This window comes from Carassius gibelio, chromosome A5 (assembly GCF_023724105.1).
Source record: "Carassius gibelio isolate Cgi1373 ecotype wild population from Czech Republic chromosome A5, carGib1.2-hapl.c, whole genome shotgun sequence".
In the NCBI taxonomy this organism is placed as follows: Eukaryota; Metazoa; Chordata; class Actinopteri; order Cypriniformes; family Cyprinidae; genus Carassius; species Carassius gibelio.
This window is the reverse complement of record NC_068375.1, coordinates 23924743-23951342: the sequence shown is the minus strand read 5'-3', so window position 1 is coordinate 23951342 and position 26600 is coordinate 23924743. Positions and strand designations below refer to the sequence as shown.

Genomic DNA, 26600 nt, shown 5'->3' with positions numbered 1-26600 from the left:
CAGAGTAGTTCATCACAATAACTAGAGCCATGGTCCACCAATGTTTGACAACCAGAAAGTGAGTTTTTTATTTTATTTATTTTTTATCTTCATTGGTAACTTGATTAACAGTACTGTACATCTATTGTTATAAACATATTGTGCTGTAACTTTAAAACAACCGCCATTAGTTTGGATTATTTTGTTATCTAATTCACACATTTAGGTGTTTCTTTCTGTTTGTCCAAATACTTCATAGATCCACTGACAATTAAATATGATGTTTGTTACTTACAGCCAGTTGAGACGGGGCATCTCAAGACAAATTGAAGTTTTAGGAAACTGTTCAACAGTGTTATTTAATAAAGACCTGCGAAATACAAATATAAACATACTGTTGAGCTACACAATACAATAAACAGAGGATACACTTTACAATAAATGAAAAACAGGCATACTATTTTCTATTTATCCTCCTGTCTTTTAGGCCTATGCACAATAGCTTTGCATATACCATATATTCATCAGTTTGATCTTACAAGGTAAATTAGAAGATCACTCTTACAGAAAAAATAAAGATTTCAGGCCTTCAAAAGACTTCTGACGCAGAGACGATATTCTGTTTTCATCCAAAATCCTACACACAGACAAACACACATCAAATTATGAACATCCTTATCACAAATTACAATATATTAAAAAAGTGACCCTGAGAACCATCTGAAAATAAGCATCTCCTCAGAAAATCATGAGGAGGGCATGTTGAAGCTCTTTGTTTGGTAATGAGAACAGGTCAGGCTGGTCTTAATCTTAGCCCTGAAAGGCTAAATTAATTCTGCTTTTCCTTCTCACAGAGGACAAACACAATCCATCAATTATGTCTGATTGAAAAAGAGCAAAAACAAGCAAGAAAGAGAGGGAAAGCGCCCATGAAACAGACAGAAACAATCAGAATGCAACAAAGGAAGTAAAGAGAGAAAGAAATTTGCACCTATCATCCTATTTCATCCACTATGTGAGTGTGTATGCGTCTGTGTTTTCCTACTTACAGCCACTCCAGACTGCCGAGGTCATTAAATATTCCTGCTTTCAAAGACGTGATGTTATTCTGACTCAAAAAACTGAAAAAAGGAGAAAAAAAGAATAAAATCAAGAGAGAGACAGAATGAGACAGAGAAAGAAAAGGCCACTTTAATGGAGGTCTGATGTTTAAGTGGGTTTTGTTAAGTGTGTCATTAAAATGAATATCTAATGTATGACCATCACTGCTGTTTCTCCTTCCTCCACTCGGTGATTTATTTCCTTTCTCAGTCTTCCCCCATAAGAGACTGAGGGCCCTATTTCAACGTTCTAAACACAAAGTGTGAAGCGCACGGCGCAGGTGCACTCAGGGCATGTCCAAATACAATTTTGCTATTTTAACGACGGAAAAATAGTTGGCACGCCTGGGCGCATGGTCTAAACAGGTTGTCCCCATTCTCTATGAGTAATGGGTGTTTTTTTGGGCGTAACATGCAATAAACCAATCAGAGTCTCATCTTCCGTTCCCTTTAAGAGCCAGTTGTGCTCGTGCCATGATGGATTTGCTATTTACAGAGCAGAATTTGGCAAGCGCAATGACAGAACGTGTTTCCAAGATGAAATAGCCTAATTATGATACATGCGATGACTATCCATTATGACATGAAGGCATTTATATATATATTAATTTTTAATATTTGGCATGTTTGTGTGCTGCTGTGCTTCCTTGTGTTTAATAAGCAACATGTACACGCGTGGTGGACCCGCCTATACTAACACGCTCTTTAAATAAAGAAAAAACACTGCGCCAGACTTTAGACCAGGTTTGAGTTGGCCTATGGCACAGTCTATTTTCAGCTCCTTAAAATAGCCGGGTGTATTATAGGGACCTGATTAGTACACTGTTGATTGGTTATTTAGCTATATAATATTATTGCATAGTATATAATATATAATATATATTGAAGCAAACCCTTTGAAAGTAAGAGCCCGGGTACATACATAAACACACAACAGCATTAAGATGCATTAAAAGTCATTCTTTGATCACGGATCTGTTCTGCCTGAATCAAGCCTAATCCACCATCCCCATTGTTACATCCTTCTTCCCCTTATTTTTCTTTTACATGGATGAATGAGTGTATGATGAAAGCCTCAGACTGACTGGTATGAAGAAATAGATGGGACGCTCATAATTGCATGGACAGATAGTCAGTGATGTTCAGTTACACAATCATTTAAACATGAGCTCAGGGAAGGATCAATGTCATGTTAAACGTGATGTGTCACTGATATAAATGTGCACAATTACACACACAGTTCATTTACACAGTACTCACAGTTTACGCAAAGAGATCAGTCCTGAAAATGCCCTCTTGGAGATCATTTCTATACTGTTACTTTCCAAATGCCTGTGGAGAGAGAATATTCACTGCAGTTTGAGTTGTCACTCTAGCTGCACTGTGTTTTTGTGCCTCATTAAAAAAGTTTTACCCCTAAAGAAATGAATAGTCAAACACAGCACCCTGCGGTCAAATATTTTGTTATACATTTTTTGCATAATCTATAATTGGTAGCCATGTGCCTGACACCCAATTCAACCATGTGCAGATTTTCTAGTTCAAATTGCATTTCATGGTTCTTCTCACATAATTAAAAATATATATATTCTTTTTTTTCAGTTGCTAAGTAATGGTGAAATGATTTAATGTTCGGTCAGCCATTTTTATTTTATATGTTTTTTTATATATATATAATATATCTATATATTTAATTAAATGTTCTTTTTATCAAAGTTTCATTCATCAGAGACTTTTATTTGATCAAATTAAATATCACAGCTGTTTTCAAAAATAAATGTTTCTCAAGCACTAAATCAGCATATAAGCACAGTTTGAAAAATTTATTGACTTTATCTACTGCTGGAAATTCAGCTTTGCCACCATAGGAATCAATTACATATTCAAAATTAAATTCAAACATAAAACAATTATTTTAAATTGTAATAGCATTTCCTAATATTACTGTTTTTTTTTTTTTTTTTTTTACTTTTTGATCAAATTAATGATACCTTAGTGAGCATATATATCAGTAAAATGTAAAAGCCCTTTATTGGAAACAAATAATTCCTTTTAAATAGCATATCACTTATTAAACAAAACCATGCTTATACACAATGCACTGACAAAACAGACATGGAGATCAAAAGCAAAACATACTGCTATCAATTTGCAGTTACTGTGGTAACAAATATATTTAAACCTTTCAAAGATCTTCTTTTTTTTTGTCTGTCATTTATTATGATTAATTGAAGAGATGTCTTGTGAGGGCTTCTCTGTGTCTTTCTTCAGCTGTCTAAAAGTAAATATTGTCTGGCTATACTGAGTGCTAGTGCTACAGAGTTGGACATTGATGGGCAATAAAAATGTCATCCTGTCTGAACTTTACAAAGGAAGTTGAGCTTTAAAACCTCCACTGCACTTAGTGACAAAAGAAGAAGAGATGGGGGATGAGTGAGAAGAATGGCAGCTCAGGTGAATTGTTGGCCATGTAAACAAATATAACACATTAGGATTATCTGAATGGTGAAGGCCATTGCATATTTGCAAAAGAATATAAAAATAAAATGTACAATGTAGAAATAGCATGATTTTATTCCTAATATATTTGTTTTTGGTTGGATGGCTAATATGAGGAACCAGTATTTGCAATATTCTGCCATCAAACTCTGACGCAGATTTCCTACTGAAGCAAATGTCATTAGAATATTATATATACTGTAGGCCTATTATTTAAACCTCTTCAATTTGAATTGCTTTTTGTGCTAACATCAGGGAGTGACATTTTTACAGTTAAAAAGATTTAAAACTAAAAGAGTTTTAGGACATTCCATAGAAAATTGCATAGTTTTTATTAGCTTCAGACTTTTGGTTCCATTCCATCCAGTTGAAGGATTTCAAACTATTTTTTATATTTTCAGACGATTTTAGAACACGTTGTTTAAATTTTTCATGCGTCTCCTAGCAACAAGGCACACAACAAGTCTGGTAATGAGTCATTTAGTGAATAATGGCCTCTTTTCATTGGTCACTATTTACAAAGTCGGTAAGTGAATCATACATAGTGTTTTAAAAATCTGTTCAGATTACAAAAGTTGTGAAGTGTATTCCAGCCTTTAGTTGGAGTGTTGTTTTGATCCCTTTAAACATGCATACACGCATTCTGAAACCTCTCTGATTGCTATTTTAGAGAAAAGTAAAAACTAATCATTGCAAAGAGGTTGCTAATCATCATTTCTAAATCATGACTTGAGCTCAAGGCAAGGAGACTTAGACATTTCAGCTTAGAAGACATAACAAGAGAGAAGGATTATGGGAGGAAAGGTCACTCACAGTCTCTCCAGGTGTCTATAGCGGATGAACAGATCACGAGAGAGAGATTCAATCCTGTTACTGTTCAGCTCTCTGAAGGAAGTGTGGGAGGAAAACAGCAGCTATTACATTCGGAAAACAAATATAGTGATTTGTGTTTTGTTTATTTTGATGAAGAAAAAAAAAAAACTGTTGCAACCAGCCTAAGGTGTGTTCCACTGGTCAGCCAGTTAGTCTAGTAAACTGACGACTACCTAAAACCCTTCTAAAACCAGTAAACCTGAGTCAAAAGTCAGAGTCTTACTTTTATGAATAACAGAGATGAAGGTCTCTCACTCTCTGTTATACTTACAGCGCAGTTACATTAGAGGATACAACAGGTACATGGAGGAGGTTTTTGCCATTACAGTTCACCTTCCGACCCTCACAATGACACACATCTGGATAGACGTCCAACACTGAAAACAAACAGACAGAATCAGGCCATTAGAAATCCCACAGGAATATTGCTCATTGAAAATAAATGGTGAATGGTATTTAACAAGCAAGAGTGTCCATATAAATAATGAATATGGTTAGCTAGGCAATTTAATTTCTTTTTAGGGGAGGGTAATGTGTACTCGTAAAGGTACTAAGTGTATAATTAGAATTCATTGTGTGTGCGTGTGTATCTGTTATTATGAGACACGCTATAATGTTTCATCTACAGGGTCTGTGCTAATGAGTATTGACTTCAGAAATCATTTGATAAAGACAGTATGCATGAAAGAGACAGATTACTTTATGCCTTCCCAAAAAGATATACTCCTGCCATTAACATGACAAAAACACGCTTTTGTCTCAAAACCTCTCAAACCCCTTTTGTGTTTCCCATTAATGTATAAAATCTGTGCTTCCGTCCTTTTCATGCCTTGCTCAATCCATTTAAAAACAGCAGGGCATGACCATCTGAAAGCTATTGTTTCTTTAAATAAACTGCTGTGTTTCGTGCTTTCAACAGTTCAATTGAATAAACAGTGTGTATTGATGTTAAGCTGAAATCAGAGAGAGAGAGAGAGAGAGATTTCAGTGTTAAATCTCTATTTACTGTGGGAGGTGTAATCAGAGAATTAAAAACAGTGAAGTTAAAAAAAGAAAAGAAAAAAGAAAATCGCATCTCTCATCAAAATCACAGAATATATATATACACACATTTTTCAATGAGGCAAGGAAAATAAACTATTGAAAAATCTGTTAAACATGGTTCAGAATTTTAAAACATTCATTACTAAAACACTGTTACAGTTGGTCTTCCCACTTATTGTTTGTCCATTATGGCTCATAGAGTTTTGACACAGAAGGTATTTCAGCTCTTTTAACCCACTCAACACATTTGAGACATCTACAGCTTAATCCCCCAGTGAGTCACTTTCCCACACATTCAGACTCTGAGACAGCTGGGTCTGTCTCACCTAACATCGACAGTCAGGAAAAGCATTATTTCCTGTGGGGTTTTTTATTAAGTACTGGTAAGTGTTTGTTTGGGACTGAAAAAAACATAAGTGAAAACGAACTAACTAAACAGTAGTCCTTATAACCAAATGTACAAGTTCTTGAACTTTTGAATGGTCTTACTGTACGCAGACATTTCTACTGGAGTATACTAATTTAGATTGTCTGTACTTTCAGGCACATTATTTGTTTACTTCATCTTCCTCTACCCTCAACCTGCTTCAAATGATTATTCCAGTGAAAGTTTCCTGAATGAATATTCCCCTCTGGCACTAATTTCCTTTGCTATCAACTGCTTTGAGCAGAAGGTCATGGCATACATTACAGCTACTCTGAACCCTCACTACAATGCCTATAACCGCTCAACCGAGAATGACATAATAACCGCTATTTAATACTCGGTCACCTGGAAAATAAAGACCCCTATGCCAGGATGCACTGATTTCAATTCACCTTTAATTCATATTCTTACCTCAAACCCTAATCAACCAACTCCACACAGAAACTTTTCGTTTCACTAGTGCTCCACAAGGCTTGTACAGAGAAAGCGTTCTGACTCACTATCTGGTCTATAGTTGTTTTGGTGCTGACAGGAAAGCCTTGTAGCGGATTCTTAAAACTGCCCAGTACATCACTGTGACCTGCTTTCCACCACAGGGAAGGACAACATATATCTGTCAGACCTGAAGCTAAGGAACATCTATGTGAGCATTTTCTTTCCACAGGCAGTCAGGATTCATCGACCCTGCATGTCATGCCTGCACAGACTTCATATATTGCACATACGTTGCATCATTTATACCATGAACCATTTAATAATTAACAATCTGCCTCAAGGATCAACCTCAAGTTCAAAATTGTGACACTTTACTGTACTGATTTGCTCTGTCATTATTACAGGAGGTTACATTAGTCCTGTGTATATATTGTTCGCAACATTATGCGACTATATAAAGCTGTTTCCTTGTTTTCTATCTGTCCTGCAAAGAACAAAAAAGATCATGAAATTGGCTCAGACTGAGAATATTTTGGCAGCAACAACCTGAACAAACCCCCATCTTTACTTATGATATCTCTACTTATGATATTTATTAAGGTTCAGATATGATCAAATTTATTGAGGGTGCTTGTTAGAATGTAAATGTATTATTGCAATAATTACACAAATTTTGATACATTGAATTTTGTATCAGCTATTGGAAATCAATCTGCATGCAGACGGGAAAGAGACAGAGGCTCAAATATAGAGTGGTTTTCGATGAAAGCTGCGCTACAGAACTTCGGTATCTCTATCTCCAGCTGTGGTTGAAACATAAAATTGCAGAGAGCTTTTTTCAGTCACTTGCGCTTCAGAATACCTCAAAAAACAAATCATTGTTCAAAAAAAAAAAGTAACAAAAGACAAGTAAACTGAACCCTTCTTTTAATATTAATTGTACAGTACACTTAAAATTAGCTGTAGGATCAACCTCTACAGAACTCTTGTGAATGAGACTTGTCGTCATCTACATCTGCCTTGTTTCCACCAAGGTTTTACAATATTAGTGTTGTGAGCAATATCACACCCCTGGGAGCTCCTCTCAGCCCACGCAGGACAGCTTCTTTCAGAAAGCAGCAGTCTATCGCTTGCCATTAAGCCCAAAGCTCTGGAGAGACATGCACAACAAGGAGGAAACCCCGTTAAGTGCTGCATAACATCTGCAGTTAGAAAGATCGCCTCTGACATGTCCAATCTGCTATCCACCTGCAGTATGTGACAGTTTTGCTGTACTGCGGAATCACTGTATTAACAAGGGTTTTTCAAACCGGTCTACTGAAAAAGTAAAAGAAAAATGTTAAATGTTTTTTTATATATAAAATTAAACACAGGAATAACATTCTGCTCTCAAAAAACAGGTTGGTACTTTCCCAAGTTATATGTATTCTTTATATATATATATATATATGTGTGTGTGTGTGTGTGTGTGTGTGTGTGTAAATTAGTATTTATTACATAAAATACTGATAGTAGCTGTCTGTATTGTAGTAATGGGGTCCTTGCAGGGAAACTTTAGGTCATATTTAGGAGCTCACTTTTCTAGCACACATGTGTCAAACTCCAACACACCTGCCTGGAAGTGTCTAGCACTCCCAAAGACTTTGATTAGCTGGATCAGAGCTTATCTGTGCAAGACAGTGGCCCTCCAGGTGCTGGGTTTGACACATCTACGAAATTAAATTAGTTGTTGTGTTGTCTCCATGTGCCCTGCTGGTATTTTCAGTGATAGGTGATGGTAGGACAGGCACCAAACTAATAATAAGTATATTTCCCTTGGATTCACCCTTTTCTCCTATCGATCGCTAAAAGCTTTCTTCCAGTTTCTCTCTCACTCCTGCCCTGGTACGGCTGGTAATAATGTTCAAATGATCTGAATCTGAGTCAGGTCAGTTAAAAGGTCAGTCTATTAACACTGCACCAGCCCTCTTGCCAGCCAAAAGTAATTGGTGGAAACTGAGAGGTAGACAGAAAGCAAAGGCTTTGCTACTACCTTCATACATCTTAAAGGTGGGCTGAGAACCTGTCAGTTAAATGGTTCCACTTGGTCAACAGAGAGTAAGATTGAGTTTCAAGGAAGAAAGTTTTGCCGAAATGTTTTGATTCTCATCCATAATGGAACTGGCGTAAACACAAAAGCAGAAATCATTATGTTTGACCTTCCTGGTGACTTCATTTAGCCCAATCTGTTTGCAGTCTGTTGAGAGAGCGTGTCGGATCACCAGACTCCAAGATAACTGTCCCCAAGCAAAACTTGTGCATTGCTCTCAGAATAAAACAACCTGAACCTCGCTCTTCTACCCTTGGGCCCGGTCCTTTTCCATACGCTGTACTGCAGTAACACCTCTTACATTAACACTGGATACTCAAGATGAGTATTTGCTTTTTGCAAAGAGCTGCAGCAGCTCATCACTTTTGCCCTCTGCTCATACTCACATGGCTCATATATGATCCTAACTCTCAATGGAGCAGAGATGGAAAACATCCATGACCTTGTGTGCATTTTAAGCCTGGCCTATATTAATATACGCTTATATTTACATACATTGAAAAGCCATTACTGATGCCCAAAGTAATATACTTGTACAGTACATTTGAATTGCACAGTTATAGGGATAATGAAACATTTAGCTGAAATGGAAGCTTGCCTCTTTACCATTAGCTTTGGTTGAAGTTAACTTTATAATGTAGCTCTGATTAACATGTTTTCATTTTTTCACCGTCCCTCAGCAGTTAATTGTAGTCAGCAAAACTAATTTAGGCAAATGTATCTCCTTTTGTTGAGTTTTTAATTTAGGCCAATTTGGTTAGAAGTTTTTTTATAATCAAATCAGAAGTGTGACAGATTGGTTTGTTGCAGAGTTTAAAACAGTTTGTTGCTTTGCAGTTTTTGAAAACAAACTGATCTTCAGAAGTGAGACAACGAAGCGTGTCTAATATATTCACCAAACTAAACACTGCCTGTCCGTGTCCTTCTTTGTGGCACTCAAAGATGAAAGAGGGACAAACAACTCAATGAGTTCTTGAAGCTGCGCTGTAAGAGGCACGTTTCTGTGTTCTCTCAATTGAGAAGTGTCATATAATAGAATATATAATAACATTTTATTTTTGAAAGAAATTTCAACAAATTTAAAATATGAGCAAAAGAAAAAAAGGAATAAAAGCATAAATTAAGAATATTTTCTAAAGGGATTGACAGCTTAATAAAACATGACTGATAAAGTGCATATTATGTTCTTCACCGTTTTTGACTGTTCTGTTCAATAAAGAAAGAAAGGAAAAAACTAACATCTAATACCAAATAACACCCACTGATAAAACTAGACTGTAACACCTACTGATTGAATCAATTTCTAACAACTAAATCCAGTGATAACATTCAAAGGATCTGTTTCATCATCAGAAAGCTGTTGAGTATTAAACCCATCTCTTATTCATGGGTTTACACCAAGTTTCTATAAGATCAGTATTATATAAATGATATTGAAAGCCCTGTGCTGGTAAACAAAGCTTAGAAAACAAATGATAACTGTGAAGAGAAAGCAACACTCACACCTCACAGCACTCATATTGTGCTGCAGGATTCACAAATGCATTAATAAAGCAATTCAGAGAAACAAAGAACCAGCAAATGAGGAAAAGATGGAGGACAAATGAGAATACTTACTGCACTCTTTTGATTCCTGGACCCTTGTTTTCATGAAGGCATCAAACAGATGGGGCCAACCACTGTTATCCACTACAACACACACATATATTCTGATATTGTTATTTATTTACTTGGAAAATTCATATATACAAGTGTGTGTGTGTGTTTGTGTTTATGGTAATATGTTGTCATTTTAGTATGTGTGTGTGAGCATGCATTTGTATAGAATCCATTGTTCGTGTCTTTATGCATTCTTGCCCACAGTCTTACCGCAGTTCTCTTCGTCTGCTCCATTAGGACAGTCCTGCTGCCCGTTGCAGTGCTGTGGTTGAGGCAAACACACTGACAGATTCCCACATGGAAACTGACCCAACGGACACATATCAGAACCTAAAGAATCTACATACACACAAACAAATCCTATAACATAAACAAGGTAATGCCAAAGCATGCTCAGACATGGCTTTTTGGTTTTGACTTTTAAATGAGGTAAATTTTTATTCCGGTCAGGAAAGTAATGCAAAGCAGCAGAAAAAAACGCAGAATAACTCATAAATAAATGCAATTACCATGGAAATTTGTGAAAATGTCTTCCAGAATTCATAAAATCCAGCTGAGAGCCACTTCTCAAACAGTTCTGACTCAATCAATCAACCAGCAAAACTGATTTATCCATTAAATTACACTGAACGAATCTGTCTTTGTTTTTTGTTCTCTACGTTTAAATCTCCCCTCTTTTGCAGCAATGGAAATTTTTTGGTTTGGCGTTCACCTACTAGTTCTCTTTTTGATGCTTTTGTGTGTAGTACCGATGTCCAGCTGAAATGTGTGCAAATGTTGGTGCATCCCTTTTGGTGCACTTCTGGTGGTCAGAGTTCATTATGCAGGTAGGTCACGTGACTGATGGAAGATTTTGGTTGGTTTGTGGAAACCCTGCCACCACTCGCGTGACCTCTCCGCCCCATGACAGCATCACAGTGTGTCTCAAACTGATGACATCACAGCACACTGCAGCTATGATGCGACACCCCGAAAAAGCAAGGTTCCGAACAAGCATGAAATCTTACCTTGTAATCTATTGTCAATAATGAAATCCTTACATTCAAGCCTCAGCTATGCAACCCCTGCCAGTGAGCAGGCTTCAAATCAGTGGTATCTGCTGCTTCCAGAAAAATATCATAAAGTAACACAACTGAAAGTCTACCAGGCAGGATTACAGTGTATTGAAAATAAAATGTAAAAGTGCTTGAACCAGAATCATGTGAGGGATATACATTTATTATTTTTACAAAACTCTTAAGATAAAAGCTCCCAAAGCTCTCCCTCTGCAGTGTATCCAGACTTTTGCATTTGGACTGAGGAAATTTTCCATTGATACCACTGGGAGATTAAGCAGCGATGGGCACTTCAGGTTTATTTGGAATATTTCTGTTAAAAAACTGTGTGAGACAGGAGAATAATATTAGCTTTTAGACAATAAATTACTTCGTCTGTTTTACTGTACATCAGACAATTCTTTTTGACTTACTGTTGTTTAATTTGTGTGCTTTAATAATCAAATATAAAGTTATGGATTAAATGTCAGTGACTTTTCGAGCTGTTTGGAATTTACTGGACACAACTATAAAGATTATTTCGATATTTTATATTTACAATTTCAATAAAATACTTTAAAACTACTTGGCAAACCTAGAAAAATGTATAAAATATCCATGATGTTTACCCAGTGGAAACCCTGGCTCTTCAAATACAGAAAAAAAACTGTTAAGAGGGAGCATTAAAATAAGATATATCTTGATATTTTCTAGTTTTAGCTTATTGTAAATGTTGTTTTGTCTCATTTTAATAATTTAAAGGTATCTTGAGGCCCCATTGAAGGTTTGCTGATGCCCCCTAGTGGACCCCGGCCCCATAGTTGAGAACCACTACTCTACAGCACTTTCATTAGATTTATTTATGCAATATTTATTTAATTAATATTAATTGTATAAAATGTACTTTCCCATATTGTAAAAAAAAAAAATTCTAAACATTTAAATGGTGTGTGCTTGCATATTCATCTCTTTATTTAATAGTTCACAACAAAAAATCCCACAGTTAAAAATTCCCATTGTCAGGGATAAAATATTTGAGGGTAAGATTCCTTTACCCCAGAGTGATTATGCTATACCAAGGAGCTTTATTGGATCCCTCTCCTCAAGGCCTGGAACAAAACAAGGATGTCTCCCCATGACATCTGTCCTGATGACATCACTAAATTCAACGGCACTTTCAGTTGTTTTCTTTCTTTGACTCTTTGACAGAAACCTTTAGTAACTGTCCATCCAGCATTCCTCATTCTGCTTTTCACCTACATTATATTCTAGTCAATGGACTTTCTCTCCTTCTCTCTCTTTCTGTCTGCAGGGTGAATATAAACCAGTGGTTGGTCTACGTGAAGCCCCGGGGAGATGCTGTCATGTAACACAGACACCTCTACACATCCCCATAAAATCTAAGGGTCAGCTGCAATCCTCAGTCTCTCTCTCTCTCCATCATTCACAAACACACACACACTTGAATAATCCTCTCGAATGCCTTTCATCATTATCGGACGGTAAGTCAGTCACGTGCATGATAAGTCCGTCTGCCCTGAACCACACACTACCCAATTAGCCTTCACACTCTGGTGTTATCTTCTTGAAACGAAGACACATCTGCATGCACATGCACAGATCATCTGCATTATCAAATTTACACCAAGACTAATAACTAAAGAAGATGTGTGAGACAGATGTGTGTGTGTGAGACAGCGAGAGAGAGAGAGAGAGAGAGAGAGAGAGAGAGAGAGAATGTGGCAAATGCACCTTTCAGTTTCAGAGTCACTCATCAAGTTGGATTTTTTATAATCTTGAAGGAGATTCATTTAATTCAGTGAGTAAATTACACTGTCAAAGTCCAGAAAATTATGGGGGGTGGAGTAACCCTTTAAGTCATCAGTGTTTTTTTCTTTCTATTCATTGCTCAATTCAGCATATTTCTGGGTTGAGGGTGATTTCAACCAGGAAACTATTTCTCAATCAGTTTCTTTTGCCATTTAATTCAGACGACCACATTCGTGCTCCTCTACCCTTATATGACTCATTCCTCTTTATCCTACTACAGGCATCTATTAAGAATTCATCCTACCTTCTAATTAATTCTGTTATGAAGTAATTTAAAGTTAGAAGCTATCATTACAAATGCAAACATAACTTTGCATTGTGTTCTTCTGGAGGCAGGTATATGAAATGACATCATCAAACAAGAATTCTAAATACCAAAGAAAATAAGTTTCTGTTCTCGAAGGAGAGACGGGCCGACTGATTAATGGTTTTAAAAGGTCATGGAAACCCCAAGGAAAAAAATGAGACATCTACAAATGTACTTTGCATTGACTAACATCTGTGTAATATTTCAAAAAGAAAAATGAACAAGATAACCACACATATAGGGCTAAACCGATATTAAAATACTGGCCAATATAAATACATTGATATTAATTTTTATGTTGTAACTGATAACCAGTATTAAAATGTTATACTATTTCCACTAAATAAATGAAGGAAAAAAACTAAAACTAAAAAACTACAAAGTAAAATAATTTCAAGTGCCCCTAGGGAATTTAGGCATCACAACATTATGTATAAGATTTAACTTTAAGCGATTAGTCGAAAAAACATGGCAAGCCAACAGAAGGATCTCAACAACCATGCATGAGGTGAGAGTATCATAGAAGGGTGCATACTTAATGTCCTCCAGTCCTTGAGGGAATATTAAAATCTTGATTTAAAATTTGTTTCTGTGCATGACCCAAAACACTATAGATTATTGATAACGAGGGATGGCAGAGGTCATATCACAGAGTATAAAAACATGAGAATCTCTTGACAGGTGAGTAAATATGGCGTTGCTTTCCAACACCTTGGGGAATTTGGCACAGAGTGTGTGTTCTTGCATGTGTGTGTCTGTGTCCATCAATCTTCTGACTTCTCCTCAATAATTCAACACACACCCTCTTTCTCTCTCTCTCTCTCTCTCTCTCACACACACATACACACACACATTTTCCACCTGTCTGATACTTTTAGGTCCACCAACTGATCTAAAACAGGTTGAGTATCTCATTATTATAAAAAGACCAAACAATTACAGCTATAAAATCTACATAGAGAACTCACACACAGGATGCACCTACCATTTCAGATAATCAAACACTCCTTTACACACACTAAAACTAAAATTAAACTCCATAATATATGTGCAAGTAATTTCGCTGACTATAATTTCACAAAAGTGCTAGATAAGAGGAGAAGCAGCATTCTATCAGCATTTCACCATATCTTAACTCTATTACAGCAATATAACACTGACAGGCATTAATACAAAACCTCTAATTATGTTAATTGAAAAGTCTGATCCCGAAAGGCACATCCAACTGCCCGAAGCTCATTTACATTGGAAAAAACTCATTATCACATTTTTATTCATTCAATCACATTTATAAAAGCATTCAAGACATACTGATACTGATAAAGCTTCTTTCAAAAGTGCCCCCTATTATCTACCAGAGCGGTTCATTCCACAGATGATTCATTCTCTCATTCATCTGCACAGGTATTCATTTACACATTCTTCGAGCTGTTTTACGTCCACCACAAACACCATTAAAATGGAACGAAAGCGGGAAAGTAGCAAGCAGGGGAAAGGAATGTTTGGGAGTATCTCCTGAGACCACAGACATGCGTTTATGCAGTTACCTGTGTTCAGAATGAGAAAGCCATGTGAGAGACAGTAAGAGATGAAGAGACGGGGTAAAAACAGAAGTTGGTCTTACCTGAAAGAAAAGCAAGGGAAAAGGAGAGAGAGGAAAGGAGGAGAGGAGGAAGCATGATGCGTGGTGCTCTGAGAGACAAGTGAGTGTGTATCTCCTATAGGCTGCTAGCTGCTGATCTGAGCAATGGAGAGAGAGACAGAGAGAGAGAGAGAGAGTGAGAGAGAGAGAGAGAACTTGGACATGGAAACATACTCTCTGCTAAACCAGCGTGGTTCCTGACACACACTCACACATGTGTGTGCTTGGTAAGGAAATCCATGTGCTGTTAAGGCATTCTGTTAATTTCCTGTTAAGACTTTGTGAGGTAGGAAGTCTTCTTAATGTGTGTCTGTGCATGTGTATATTTGCAAGAGCCAGAAACACTAAGGTGGGATGTCTTGTACATACTGTACTATAAACTGTTTAAAACTATGAAGAAGATCTCTTTAATCGGCTCAGACCTCAGTGGAGATCCTTCAGGGATGACTGACTGGAAAGCCCTCTCTATCTCTACCTGAACTCTGTGCTTCATTTGCATGACAGAAAATGCACCTTTTACTGTCAAAGTTAGCTGTGTGTAATGAGAAATTATACAACGTAGCCTACTGTGAAATAAAGTAAAATTATACAAAATAAATACAAATAATTAGGAGTGCAAGGTAAACTAAGAAAGTATCATATCATAAGTAATATAATTAAACAATTAGGCAAGATAAACCAAAGATGAAAAATAAGAGTAGATTAGTAATAATAATAATTGTCTCAGGATGAGAGTTAAACATTGTTAGGAAATTTCAGTCACTTACAAAAAATAAAAAATAAAAATAAACAACAACAACAACAAAAAAACTTCCAATAGCTAATCTAATGAGTACAACATATTATCCATGTTCTCAGAAAATATAGACCTTTCATCACAGAGGCTGTATTAAATTCAAATTAGCTTTATTGGCATGACCTGCACAGTATTGCCAAATCATTGTACATTATAAGGAATTAAAAATATATAATCATAAAACAAAAGCAAATCTGTAAAATAATTAAGTATATGTATACTTTCTTTTTCCCACAATCAAGATACAAGAAAAATATTAAACTCATTCTAAAAAAAGAAAAAAGAAAATTACCAATCAAAAACTTTGCACAAATGTACATGTAAGAAATGATCTTGCTTTAGTTTTGTCCACTGGCTGACAGTCTTAGTTTGTGACAGACTGATACATATCTTTCTGCTGTTGTGATCACTTTGGAGTTTTCCCCTAAAGTGTGACTGAATTTTTTATTTATATGTCTATGGTTTTAATATCCACAGCGCCATCTAGAGGAAACCAGGCTAAAGACGCGCTGGCCGCCCCTAGCGTCACAGAACCGTACAACGTCATCACCGGGCGACAGGAGCGTAAACAAGCCACAGATCACATTCTGAATTTAAAAAGAAAGTAAAGCATTTAAATATGCCCAAAGTGGTGTCTCGAAGTGTGGTGTGCTCAGACACCCGTGACAGAGAGGAGTATGATGACGGAGAGAAACCCCTGCACGTGTATTACTGCTTGTGTGGTCAGATGGTCCTCGTTCTGGGTGAGTAACGTTAACCAAATCAAGATTCAAGAGTCATGACCGCAGCTGGCCAGTAAATCAATATTAAAATTAATCGAAATTTAAGAAATCATCGTGTTTCCAGTGTTTAACACGGTCTCTCTCTCACCCCATCTTCACCTCCGTCGGCGCAATGAGACTCCACGCTTGCTGTGTGAATATAGCTTCACTAATCATAAACGGGAACTCTCTAGATTCGTCTTGCAGTGTGTGTTTGGGTTGTGTTTAGGCTTGGACCGCAGTTTTGGTGGTGTTTAATTTGTAAACGAATCAGTGGTTTTAAACGAATCTTAGTTCGCTTCAGCGGATCGACTCATAGTTCGTTCACTGAAATAATTTCGTTTTAAAGCACGTAGGCTAACTGTTTTTTATTCGTTTGGAGCAGGGTGAAAAACAAAAAAATTACACACACACACACACACACACACACACACATACATATATATATATATATATATATATACACACACACACACACACACACATATATATGTGTGTGTGTGTGTGTGTAACAATCACTTAAGACCAGACAGCATCGAAATGACCTAAAATCATTGTTGTGTGTAGTTTTCTCTTATTGTTTATTTTAGCTTGATAAAAGTTATTTGACAGTGGAGGTAAACAATAATAGATCTAGCTCTGATCCTTATAATACTTAAGCAATCTTTCTGCAGAAGTGTAGTATTTCCGAACACGCATTTTAATGAGGAATCAGAACGACTTTCGATGAATTAGTTCAATAAATGATTCAATGACTCACAAAAAAAAAAAAAAAAAAAAAGTCACTCGTCTCCACCTATTGGCATAACAGTCTGTCGAAAGATATATAAGATTTATAAAAGATTCAAACATCTCTGATCAATGGATTGAATCAAATTATTAACACTGTTCCGATCTGTCTTTTGAAGGAGCACTAAGCAAATTTGGCCAAACAATGTTGATATTTGAGATCACCAAAATAAACAGGCCCACACCCCCAGCAGGACCTCGTCCTTGCCCCTGTTTTGTTAACTCCGCCCCACACGTACAACCCTGGCACAGAGGATGACCGAATCTGCTATGCTTGCCAGCCGAGGGTATGATGGCATCGATAAGTGAAAGTCTACCTCTTGCCTGACCATAATCCTTTTATTTAATGTTTTGGTTCCCCCGAAAAATGTTTACCTCCCATTTTTTTATCTGCCATCTCCAACACTGCAGTCAAAAGTGTTTTTCTAATATTGCTTAGTGCACCTTTAACCTCAATGTGTTCTCCTCACACAGGTCTACACTAGGGATATGCCGGTATCAAATTTGCTTGTTGTGAATAATTGATAATGCTTTTAACATGGTATTGAAATTTTATTCTAAAAAAAGTGGTCATAATACAGTATAACAGATTAAATAACATTTTTCTTATAACAAATATATTTAAACATTTAAATACAATAAAGCAATACAGAAAAATATTTAAAGTTAAAAGTTTTACACTGATTAAAGTGCAAAAGAACTATAAAGACCAATAGGTATCACTTTACAATAAGACCTTATTAGTTAAAATTAATTAATGCATAAGCATTGACAATGAGCAATAGCTACATTTGCTGCGGAAGTTATTAATCTTTGTTAAAAAATTCAAGTTTTAGTTCATGTTAGCTCATTAAATAACAAAGTTGCAACTTTCAATTTTAACATCGTATTAAATACCTAAGATTAATGAATGTTTAAAATAATTTTTCATTGGCAGTTTATGTTAACTAATGAAGCACTAATGTAAAGTTGTGAATTTACAATAAAGAATCAAAACCCTTTCAAACAATATCAAGGGCATGTTGTAGTCCATCTAAGTATTCAACACTGTGGTGAACATCATAGCCTATATACAAATCTGAATGGCTATTTAAAATTATTTCAATATGCTTTAGAAAGTAGCAGCTGCTTTATTTATGGGGTTTCCAGAGTAAATGCTGCATTTTTTGCAGTTTAGCGCCATCTGCTGTCAGAGAGTGAATGTGCTTTCATTCACCATCTCTCATGTGTTCCCCCATGTGCTTCTTTTACATGCTCAAGAGTGCACAAGTGTCTTTTAAGCAGCATCCAGCGGTGTTGAGCATTTTGACCAGTTGATAGGAAAAGAATTCTTAACATGCATTTCAAATTATTAATCATTTGTAATATATAATTATTCACGGTATTTAGAAGTTCCTTTGATAACAATATTGTGCATCCTCTTTACCGCGATATATCACATTACCGAATACCGGCACATGTCTAGTCTGCTCCTAAACTCAGCTGAATGTGTGAACAGGAAAACGCTTTTAGAGCAGGCGGACTGATAGTTCACACAACAGGGCTTTGTCCCACTCAGCCTCCCTTATGCTGTGAATATTGTAGGAAATGTGTCATTTTATACCTCTGGCACTTCAAAGTGTGTCCTTTGGCTTGTGAACGTGACATGAGATGCTCAGTTTTTTTTTTTTTTTTTTTTGGGGGGGGGGGGGGGGGGGGCATCTCAAAGCACAGGAACAGTCCTGTTCCAGAGTCTGTCTAAATGTCAAACTCTTGCATTCAGCACATAGACACTTGGTTTAATATAAGTATTGGTTAACGGTTTAGTCCAGTGGTTAAGATGTGGGCTAGTAACCAAAATATTGTGTCTTTAAACCACCATGGTGCCACTGTTTTGAGAGGTTTCTTGATGGGATAAATGTGTCAATTTAGATTTATAAATTTACATTTATATATGATAATGTGCTGCAGAAAGAGAATGTGATTAAGTATTTTTCTTATTGTATTTATTAATAATATTGCATAATAAATATATTACATTAATATGTGAATTAGTTCTGAGGTGAAAATGGTCATGAATTGATGACTTGTTTTTTCTTGTGATCACTGTCTTTTCCAGTACAGCTGTAATAAAGCACTTGCTCACCTCAGCAAGTGTTTGACAATGAGAAATAACACATTTACCCGAAATATAATGAGAAGCTAAGGATAATTGCCGTGCTGCTTTTCTGCTTTTCATTCATATGGCGTTATTCATATGATTTCCTTCTAGAAATGAAATGAATGTGATTAAACTCGCTCTCTGTGGTATTTATATTCAAAATTATGCTGGGAAATTAAACTTCTTGAAGCTGAATTGTTTAAAAGTGTCCAAACCTTTATGACTTCCATTCTTCTGTGAAACTTTTTGTCTCTAAATTGGAAGTCAATAGTCATCAAAACAGTTTGGTTCCCAACATTGGTCAAAATATCCTCTTTTGTGTTCTGTCACAGAAAGCAAGTCATACAGCTTTGAAATTACATGAGGGTGAAGATGGAATTGTTTGGAGAATTGTCCCTTTAAAAATGTCTATTCATAGCTACATTACAGTGAATTTCAATTAAATGTAACTTATATTTCAATAGTGCATTGTGTACAATCATTACAGACTAATACTGCAGACATCTTAATGTTCTAGTTAATATCTAAGGTCAGTGAGACCATCGGTCGATAGGGCATCACCTTTCTGCTTTAAAAGAGAAGGTTTTGTCTGTCGGCTATTCGCTTTGTGTGAGAAGTAAGGAGAGAGATAATTAAGCTTATGTGTTCCTTTATAGACTGTCAGATAGAGAAATTACCCATGAGGCCACGGGACAAAGCCAGAGTGATTGATGCAGCAAAACACGCCCACAAGTTCTGCAACGTGGAGGAAGATGAGACTGTGTATTTGAAAAGGTGTGTTTGTGTCTGTGTGTATGTGTTTAAATTGTGCATTGAGCCATTGATTAAGATTCACTAACCTCTTTATGTCTCTGCACAGATCAGAGGGCATCGAAAAACAGTTTCACAAAAAATGTGGGAAGTAAGTAAGCCCACATTCTCATTTCACAATATCTCACAACAGGAAGCTGGCATATAGAATTCAGGATATGTAAACATATACTGCATTAAATGTGTTACGTACAAACACAATTATATATCACTTGTTTATAGCATACAGTTTATTCAATAGTAACTTAAACGTCTTATACACCACGGCTCTCTGCTATAGTTTATTCTGCTGTCAAATATTTTATGTTGGCTTATGGCTACACTGTACCATACACTACCGTTCAAACGTTTGGGTCATTAAAAATTATAAATAAAAAAAACAGTATGTTTTTGTTTTTATTCAGCAAGGGTGCATAAAATAGTTCAAAAGTGAAGATGCATGAATAATTGAAAAAGTGAATAATTCATGAATGAATTAAAATAGAAAACATTTATTTTAAATTGTAGTAATCTAATAATTTTAAATATTAATCGTTCACAGTATTTGTTTTTGAGTAAATGCAGCATTTGTGAGCATAAGAGTCTTGTATTCAAATATAAAAAAATCTTACGATCCCAAATTTTTGTGTAATAAAATGATTAAATCAATATTCCATGTCCATTGATTTATTTATTTAGTAAGTAGGATTGTAATAAGCCTAATAAAGTAAATAATTCCCCTCAGGATGAAACGTAGCTGACTTCACTATCCAATAAATATTATTTAGCCTCGCAATTTATGACTCAGTCATGAAAACCATGGTCTTTTTTCAGTCTTATAATCTCCTGTCCATAAATAAGCATTCACAACAGTCAGTCCCGAGCTTTCCATGTCACCATGCTGTGCCCAAGAGGCTGACGTCAAGGCTAAGAGAATGATTGCTTGTAGAATGTGCTAATTAAGTGTGATGGCAGCATTTTTAGAAAGTTTGATTACTGTCCGAGTCAGCTGATCTGACTGTTCTGGTAAATCAACTCTGAAAGTGTCTCAGGTTTGAGAAATGTGTAGGTGCTTAAACAGTTTGAACTGTCTTTGTGTAGGTGTGGTCTGCTCTTGTTCTATCAGCATCAGATGAAAAGCACTCCAGCGACATTCATCGTGGATGGAGCGCTGGTGAAGTTCGGCCAGGGATTTGGCAACACAAGCGTATACAGCCAGAAACAAGAAGCACCGAAGAAAGTCAGGGTAAGACAACAAGTGTTTGTTTGAAAAGATGTGATGGAATTGCAGAATGTGAGGTCAACAAGTTCTGTGTGTGTTGTAGGTTATGATGACAAAGCGCACCAAAGACATGGGCAAGTTCAGCTCTGTTACTGTTTCAACCATCGATGAAGAAGAGGAAGAGATTGAAGCTGTGAGTTTAAGTTCATCAGGACTGACTCGACCCTTACATGATCTCTCTTTATGGACAGCTGTCATTGATTGTGATTGGTTTCTCCTGCAGCGGGAGGTGGCAGATTCTTATGCCCAGAATGCCAAAGTGATTGAGAAACAGCTGGAGAGGAAAGGAATGAGCAAGAGACGACTTCAGGAACTGGTAAGAGCACACACAGGAAGATGAAAGAAAGGGCGGTGTGCATTCATGCCTCGAGGCAGATTGAAACTTTAATATAGTCTGCACAGCTAATGAATTTAGAGTTTAAGATGACAGAGATCCCTCTCTCTCTCTCACACACACACACACACACACACACACACAGACATTTAATCTTATTTACCTTGGCAGCTCTTTAAAGTGGTTTGGTTAAGAAGCTGAAGGCTTGTATTTAATTATCTTAAAAAGTGTGGAGATAAGCACACAGCACAAGTTCTTGAGTCACACTGTAAACACACACACACACACACACACACACACACGCACACATTTGGCCATTCTGAAGCCAACATAGTTTGAGGCCCATTTTCAATTGCTATGAAAGACTGTGTACTGCGTTACGTTGTCTACAGCTAAGCTAAAAAAAAAACATATCAGCTAATTCCTTCTATCCAAGAACAAATGGTTATCTGCCGGTTATTTTAATGAATCACACAAAGACTCACAAAACACAAAAGTTATTGTTTTTATGAACTCATTTGACCTCATATGATAAACATATGACCTGTGACTGAACACACACACTAACGTTTTTATGTTTTTTAATTAAGTTTCGAATGTTCACCAATGCTGCATTTATTTGATGAAATATACAGTTAAAATAGTAATATAGTGAAAAATCATTACAAATCAGAAGCAAGAATTCATTAAAATCCTTTGTTGTAACATTATACGTGTCTCAATATAAGTGTGATCATTGAATGCTGAATAAGGTTTTATTTTCCTTTTTAAATCTTAGCTGAAACTTTTTTTTAAGCTGAATTCTAAAGGATCAGGTGACACTGAAGACTGGTATAAATGCTGCTGAAAATTCAGCTTTGCTATAATTATATTTAAATTTTATACACATAAAACGAAAAAAGTTTTTCAAAAATTAGAACATTGCATATACAAAATATATTTTACATAGTGGTAATATTTTAAATTAGTACTTAAAAAATTGTGTGTAGTACCATTTTAAAATATTACAACTATGTAAAATATATTTTGGAAAATATAAAAAAAGAATATGAAAACAAGGAAGTCCCCTGCACACCCCTAGCACCCCTATATACTGTATTTTCCGGAATATAAGTCACACTTTTTTTCATAGTTTGGCTGGTCCTGCGACTTATAGTCAGGTGTGATTTATCAAAATTAATTTGAAATGAACCAAGAGAAATGAAGAGAAAACATTACCGTCTACAGCCGCGAAAGGGCGCTCTATGCTGCCAGAGATGCTGCTCAGTGCTCCTGTAGTCTACACTGAAGACATAGAGCGCCCTCTTGCGGCTGTAGACGGTAATGTTTTCTCTTGGTTCTTGGTTCTAAATAAATGCTACTTATAGTCCAGTGCGACTTATATATGTTATTTTCCTCGTCATGACGTATTTTTGGACTGATGCGACTTATACTCAGGTGCGACTTATAGTCCAAAAAATACGGTGCGTGTGTATATATATATATATATATATATATATATATATATATATATATATATATATATATATATAAAGAAGCTATGTTACATACTGGTCAGTAATTTGGGGGCAGTAATGTTTTTTCTTTCTTTTTTTTATTTTTTAAATAAAATCAATACTTTTATTCAGTAAGGATGTGTTAAAATGATTAATAATTGATAGTAAAGAAAATATATTATTAGAATATATATTATTAGATTTTTTTTTTTTTTAATTTTGAATAAATGCAGTTCTTTTTAACCTTTTATTCATTTATATCAATCATATATATCAAATATATTAGCAGAACTGCTTCTAACACTCATAATAAATCAGAATATTAGAATGATTTCTAAATGATCATGTGATAGACTGGATGTTACATGTGACACTGAAGGCTGGAGTAATGATGCTGAAAATTCATTATCACAGGAATAATATATATTTTTTTAAGTATATTCAAATGGAAAACTATTATTGTAAGTTGTAATAATATTTCACAATATTACTGTTTTTTCTGTATTTTTGATCAAATAAATGCAGACTTGATGAGCAGAAGAAACTTCTTTCAAAAACATTTTATTTTAAAAATATTAATGTTTCCAAACTTTTGGTCTGTACTGTAAATATATATAGGGGTGCTAGGGGTGTGCAGGGGACTTCCTTGTTTCAATTTTGTTTGAAACTGCTGTGCAGACACAAAAAAGCCCATAAATCAAGTGCATGTGAGCTGTGGAACCTCACTCTGGGAATTTGTGGACTTGATACTAAAATTGCAACTGATAGGAACAGAGAGCGTATTGCTGATCTAAGCAAGAGCAAGTCTGCATCTTGCACACTAGGGCTGCACGATTCTGGATAAATTGAGAATCACGATTTTTTGATCTCATATAGAGATCACGATTCTCCTACGATTCTTTATTATTATTATTACAATTAACATTATCATTATCACAAGTATATAAATTAATTATTTTATTTTGCAAGGATTCTTTAAATTGATCAAGTGTGACAAAGACATGTATAACAAAATATTTCTATTACACACAATTATTGTTCTTCTGAACTTTCTATCAAAGAAACCTGAAAAAAATCTACTCATCTGTTTTCAACATAGTAATAATAATAATAATAATAATAATAATAATAATAATGTTTTTTTTGAACGGCAAAACAGCATATTAGAATGATTTCTGAAGATCATGTGACACCGAAGACTGGAGTAATGATGCTGAAAATACAGCTGCACACCACAAAAATAAATTACATTTTAAAATACATTCAAGTGAAAGCAGTTATTTTAAATGGTAAAAATATTTCAAAAATGTACTGTTTTTGCTGTACTTTGGATCAGATAAATATAGTTTGGTGAGCAGAAGAGACTTTAAAAAAACATTACACATCTTATGGTTCAAAAACTTTTGACTGGTAGTGTATATATAATATATTTAAAACCCCAGTTTTTTTAATATTAGAATGATGAAAAAGTTGTTTAGATCACGGATTCAAAGACTCACTCATAAACCTACTACACTTGTTTCATTTCTGGATGAATCAGCGTTTTTGAACGATTCTCTTGAATGAAAAATTAATTCATTGACAAATAAATTAAGACACTTGTCGCCACCTATTGGTGAAACAATGCAATCGACACAAACGTTATTTAAAGCGCAGTACTTTCAAAAGGGGATTTGTTATATTTTGATCGCTGCCATATAGACATCAATGTTTATATTTAAACTATAAACTTTATCCCAGTATTTCTGTGATAATATAAATGACTGTAAGACAGATATAATACCGTGTAGTTGAAAAGACTATTTGTGAAGATGTTTCTTAACCAAACATGGTAAGAGCTCTCTCTGTGTCAGCGGCAGTGCGCGCACGGATTTGAATGATCCGGTAAGACTTTGTCAAAGGTTTAACAGACTCGGGGAATCGTCGTCTTTTAGAAATGAGATCGAGAGGGTGTCTGAATCGAGATCGCGATCTTTTAACGATTAATCGTGCAGCTCTAGCACACATTAAGAAAACTCAAACTCACACAGGCTCTGTTCATGTGATTCGTACATGAGTGAGTTTTCATCTGGAAAAAAATTAAACGAAAGCTGCTTACAATACTGTGAATATGTGAATCTAAAGGCTACCATTTACCATCTAGAAACCCACAGAGAAAGGTCCAGTTTGAGGATGTAGTATCAGAGACTGACTTAAATGACAATGTGGCATTGATTTAACAGATTTAAACTGATTTTGTTTGTAATCTGAAATGGCTTTTCTGTACACAGGCGGAGCTTGAGGCGAAGAAAGCCAAGATGAAGGGAACTCTCATTGACAACCAGTTCAAATGAAGATTGTGTGTAAATGAGAGAGACAGAGCAAATGAATGAGTCGTCTCATCTAACTGCCGGAGAGTGTGTGTATTTGTGCAGTTTTGTGTGTATGGAAGAAGGAGAGTATTGTTTTCTTTCTTTTTTTATTACAGATTTATTTAAATGTTTGAATGGTAAAAATGATTTTCATGCTATTTTTCATTTAATAAAACAACTGATTTTTTTTTATGTCAGCTGGGAAAATAATTGTTGCCTTTTATTAGATATAGACATGTGCGGTCTATAGAGTTTGTAGGACTTGAGTTTCTCTGACATGTCATTTCAAGGCTACTGTGTTTGTGTAATGTTTGGAATAGCGTTTTTTTCTTCTTCTCTCTGTCCTTCAACACAGCATGTGTTCATGGTCATATTCACACATGTTCAGTTCAGTTTTGTGAGCAAGATCGATCAAGCAAATCACTGGAAGTGCCATGTGGACAGAACCTAGAGAACCTCTGAAGAGTGATGATCTGCACCTGCAGGAAGAAAGCTGTGTGTATTTGTACGGCTGGGCCAGTGTTTCTCAGTCCAATGCGGTCTGTGATTAATAATCAGATTCTGGATCAGTGAACAGTAGATGAGCATTACTTCACACCTGCACAGACCCCAGTGAGACATTGTACCTGCGCAGGTGCAGCTAACTGCCCCTCATGCTGGTGGACAGGCACCATACCACGCCATCTATAATGAACCAACCAGCCGCTGCTGACATATGACCAGATTATGACCCTAAATAAGACAAACGCAAATGGTTTTGAGAACGGACATGTGGATTATTATCTGTGTCTGGTTGCACGTTACATATGAAGTCTTTGTCTTTTCATATAATCAGTGTAGCAGTTATGTATGTTGTAAATAGGAAAAGGAACAGATGTAAATGAAGGGTTGATTTAAATGTCTTCATTAGATGCTTATTAAAACAAAAATTCTATTTTGGGAAA

The 26600-nt window shown here is 35.7% G+C and overlaps 2 protein-coding genes across 3 annotated transcripts in view; one reads left to right on the top strand and one right to left on the bottom strand.

The window, feature by feature from the left end:
• The window catches only part of rxfp2l (relaxin family peptide receptor 2, like), a 30299-nt gene extending 15282 nt beyond the window's left edge, over window positions 1-15017 (bottom strand). The window contains exons 1-9 of one of the 2 annotated variants that reach the window (XM_052592667.1): window positions 14901-15017; window positions 10316-10444; window positions 10064-10135; window positions 4723-4828; window positions 4392-4463; window positions 2340-2411; window positions 1029-1100; window positions 545-616; window positions 275-349 (exon numbers count right to left, since the gene is read on the bottom strand). In XM_052592667.1, the coding sequence (XP_052448627.1) occupies window positions 275-349; window positions 545-616; window positions 1029-1100; window positions 2340-2411; window positions 4392-4463; window positions 4723-4828; window positions 10064-10135; window positions 10316-10444; window positions 14901-14955 (725 nt within the window). In that variant the 5' untranslated portion in view covers window positions 14956-15017. Of the gene's footprint in view, window positions 1-274; window positions 350-544; window positions 617-1028; window positions 1101-2339; window positions 2412-4391; window positions 4464-4722; window positions 4829-10063; window positions 10136-10315; window positions 10819-14900 lie in introns of those variants that run through there. The other variant, XM_052592666.1, reaches the window with a different exon arrangement.
• Window positions 15018-16228: 1211 nt separating this feature from the next.
• Window positions 16229-26600, top strand: steep1 (STING1 ER exit protein 1). Its single transcript, XM_052592668.1, has 7 exons — window positions 16229-16457; window positions 20061-20178; window positions 20264-20305; window positions 21295-21439; window positions 21519-21608; window positions 21699-21791; window positions 25576-26600. The coding sequence occupies exons 1-7, from the start codon at window positions 16334-16336 to the stop codon at window positions 25636-25638; spliced, it is 675 nt and encodes a 224-aa protein (XP_052448628.1). The 5' UTR covers window positions 16229-16333; the 3' UTR covers window positions 25639-26600.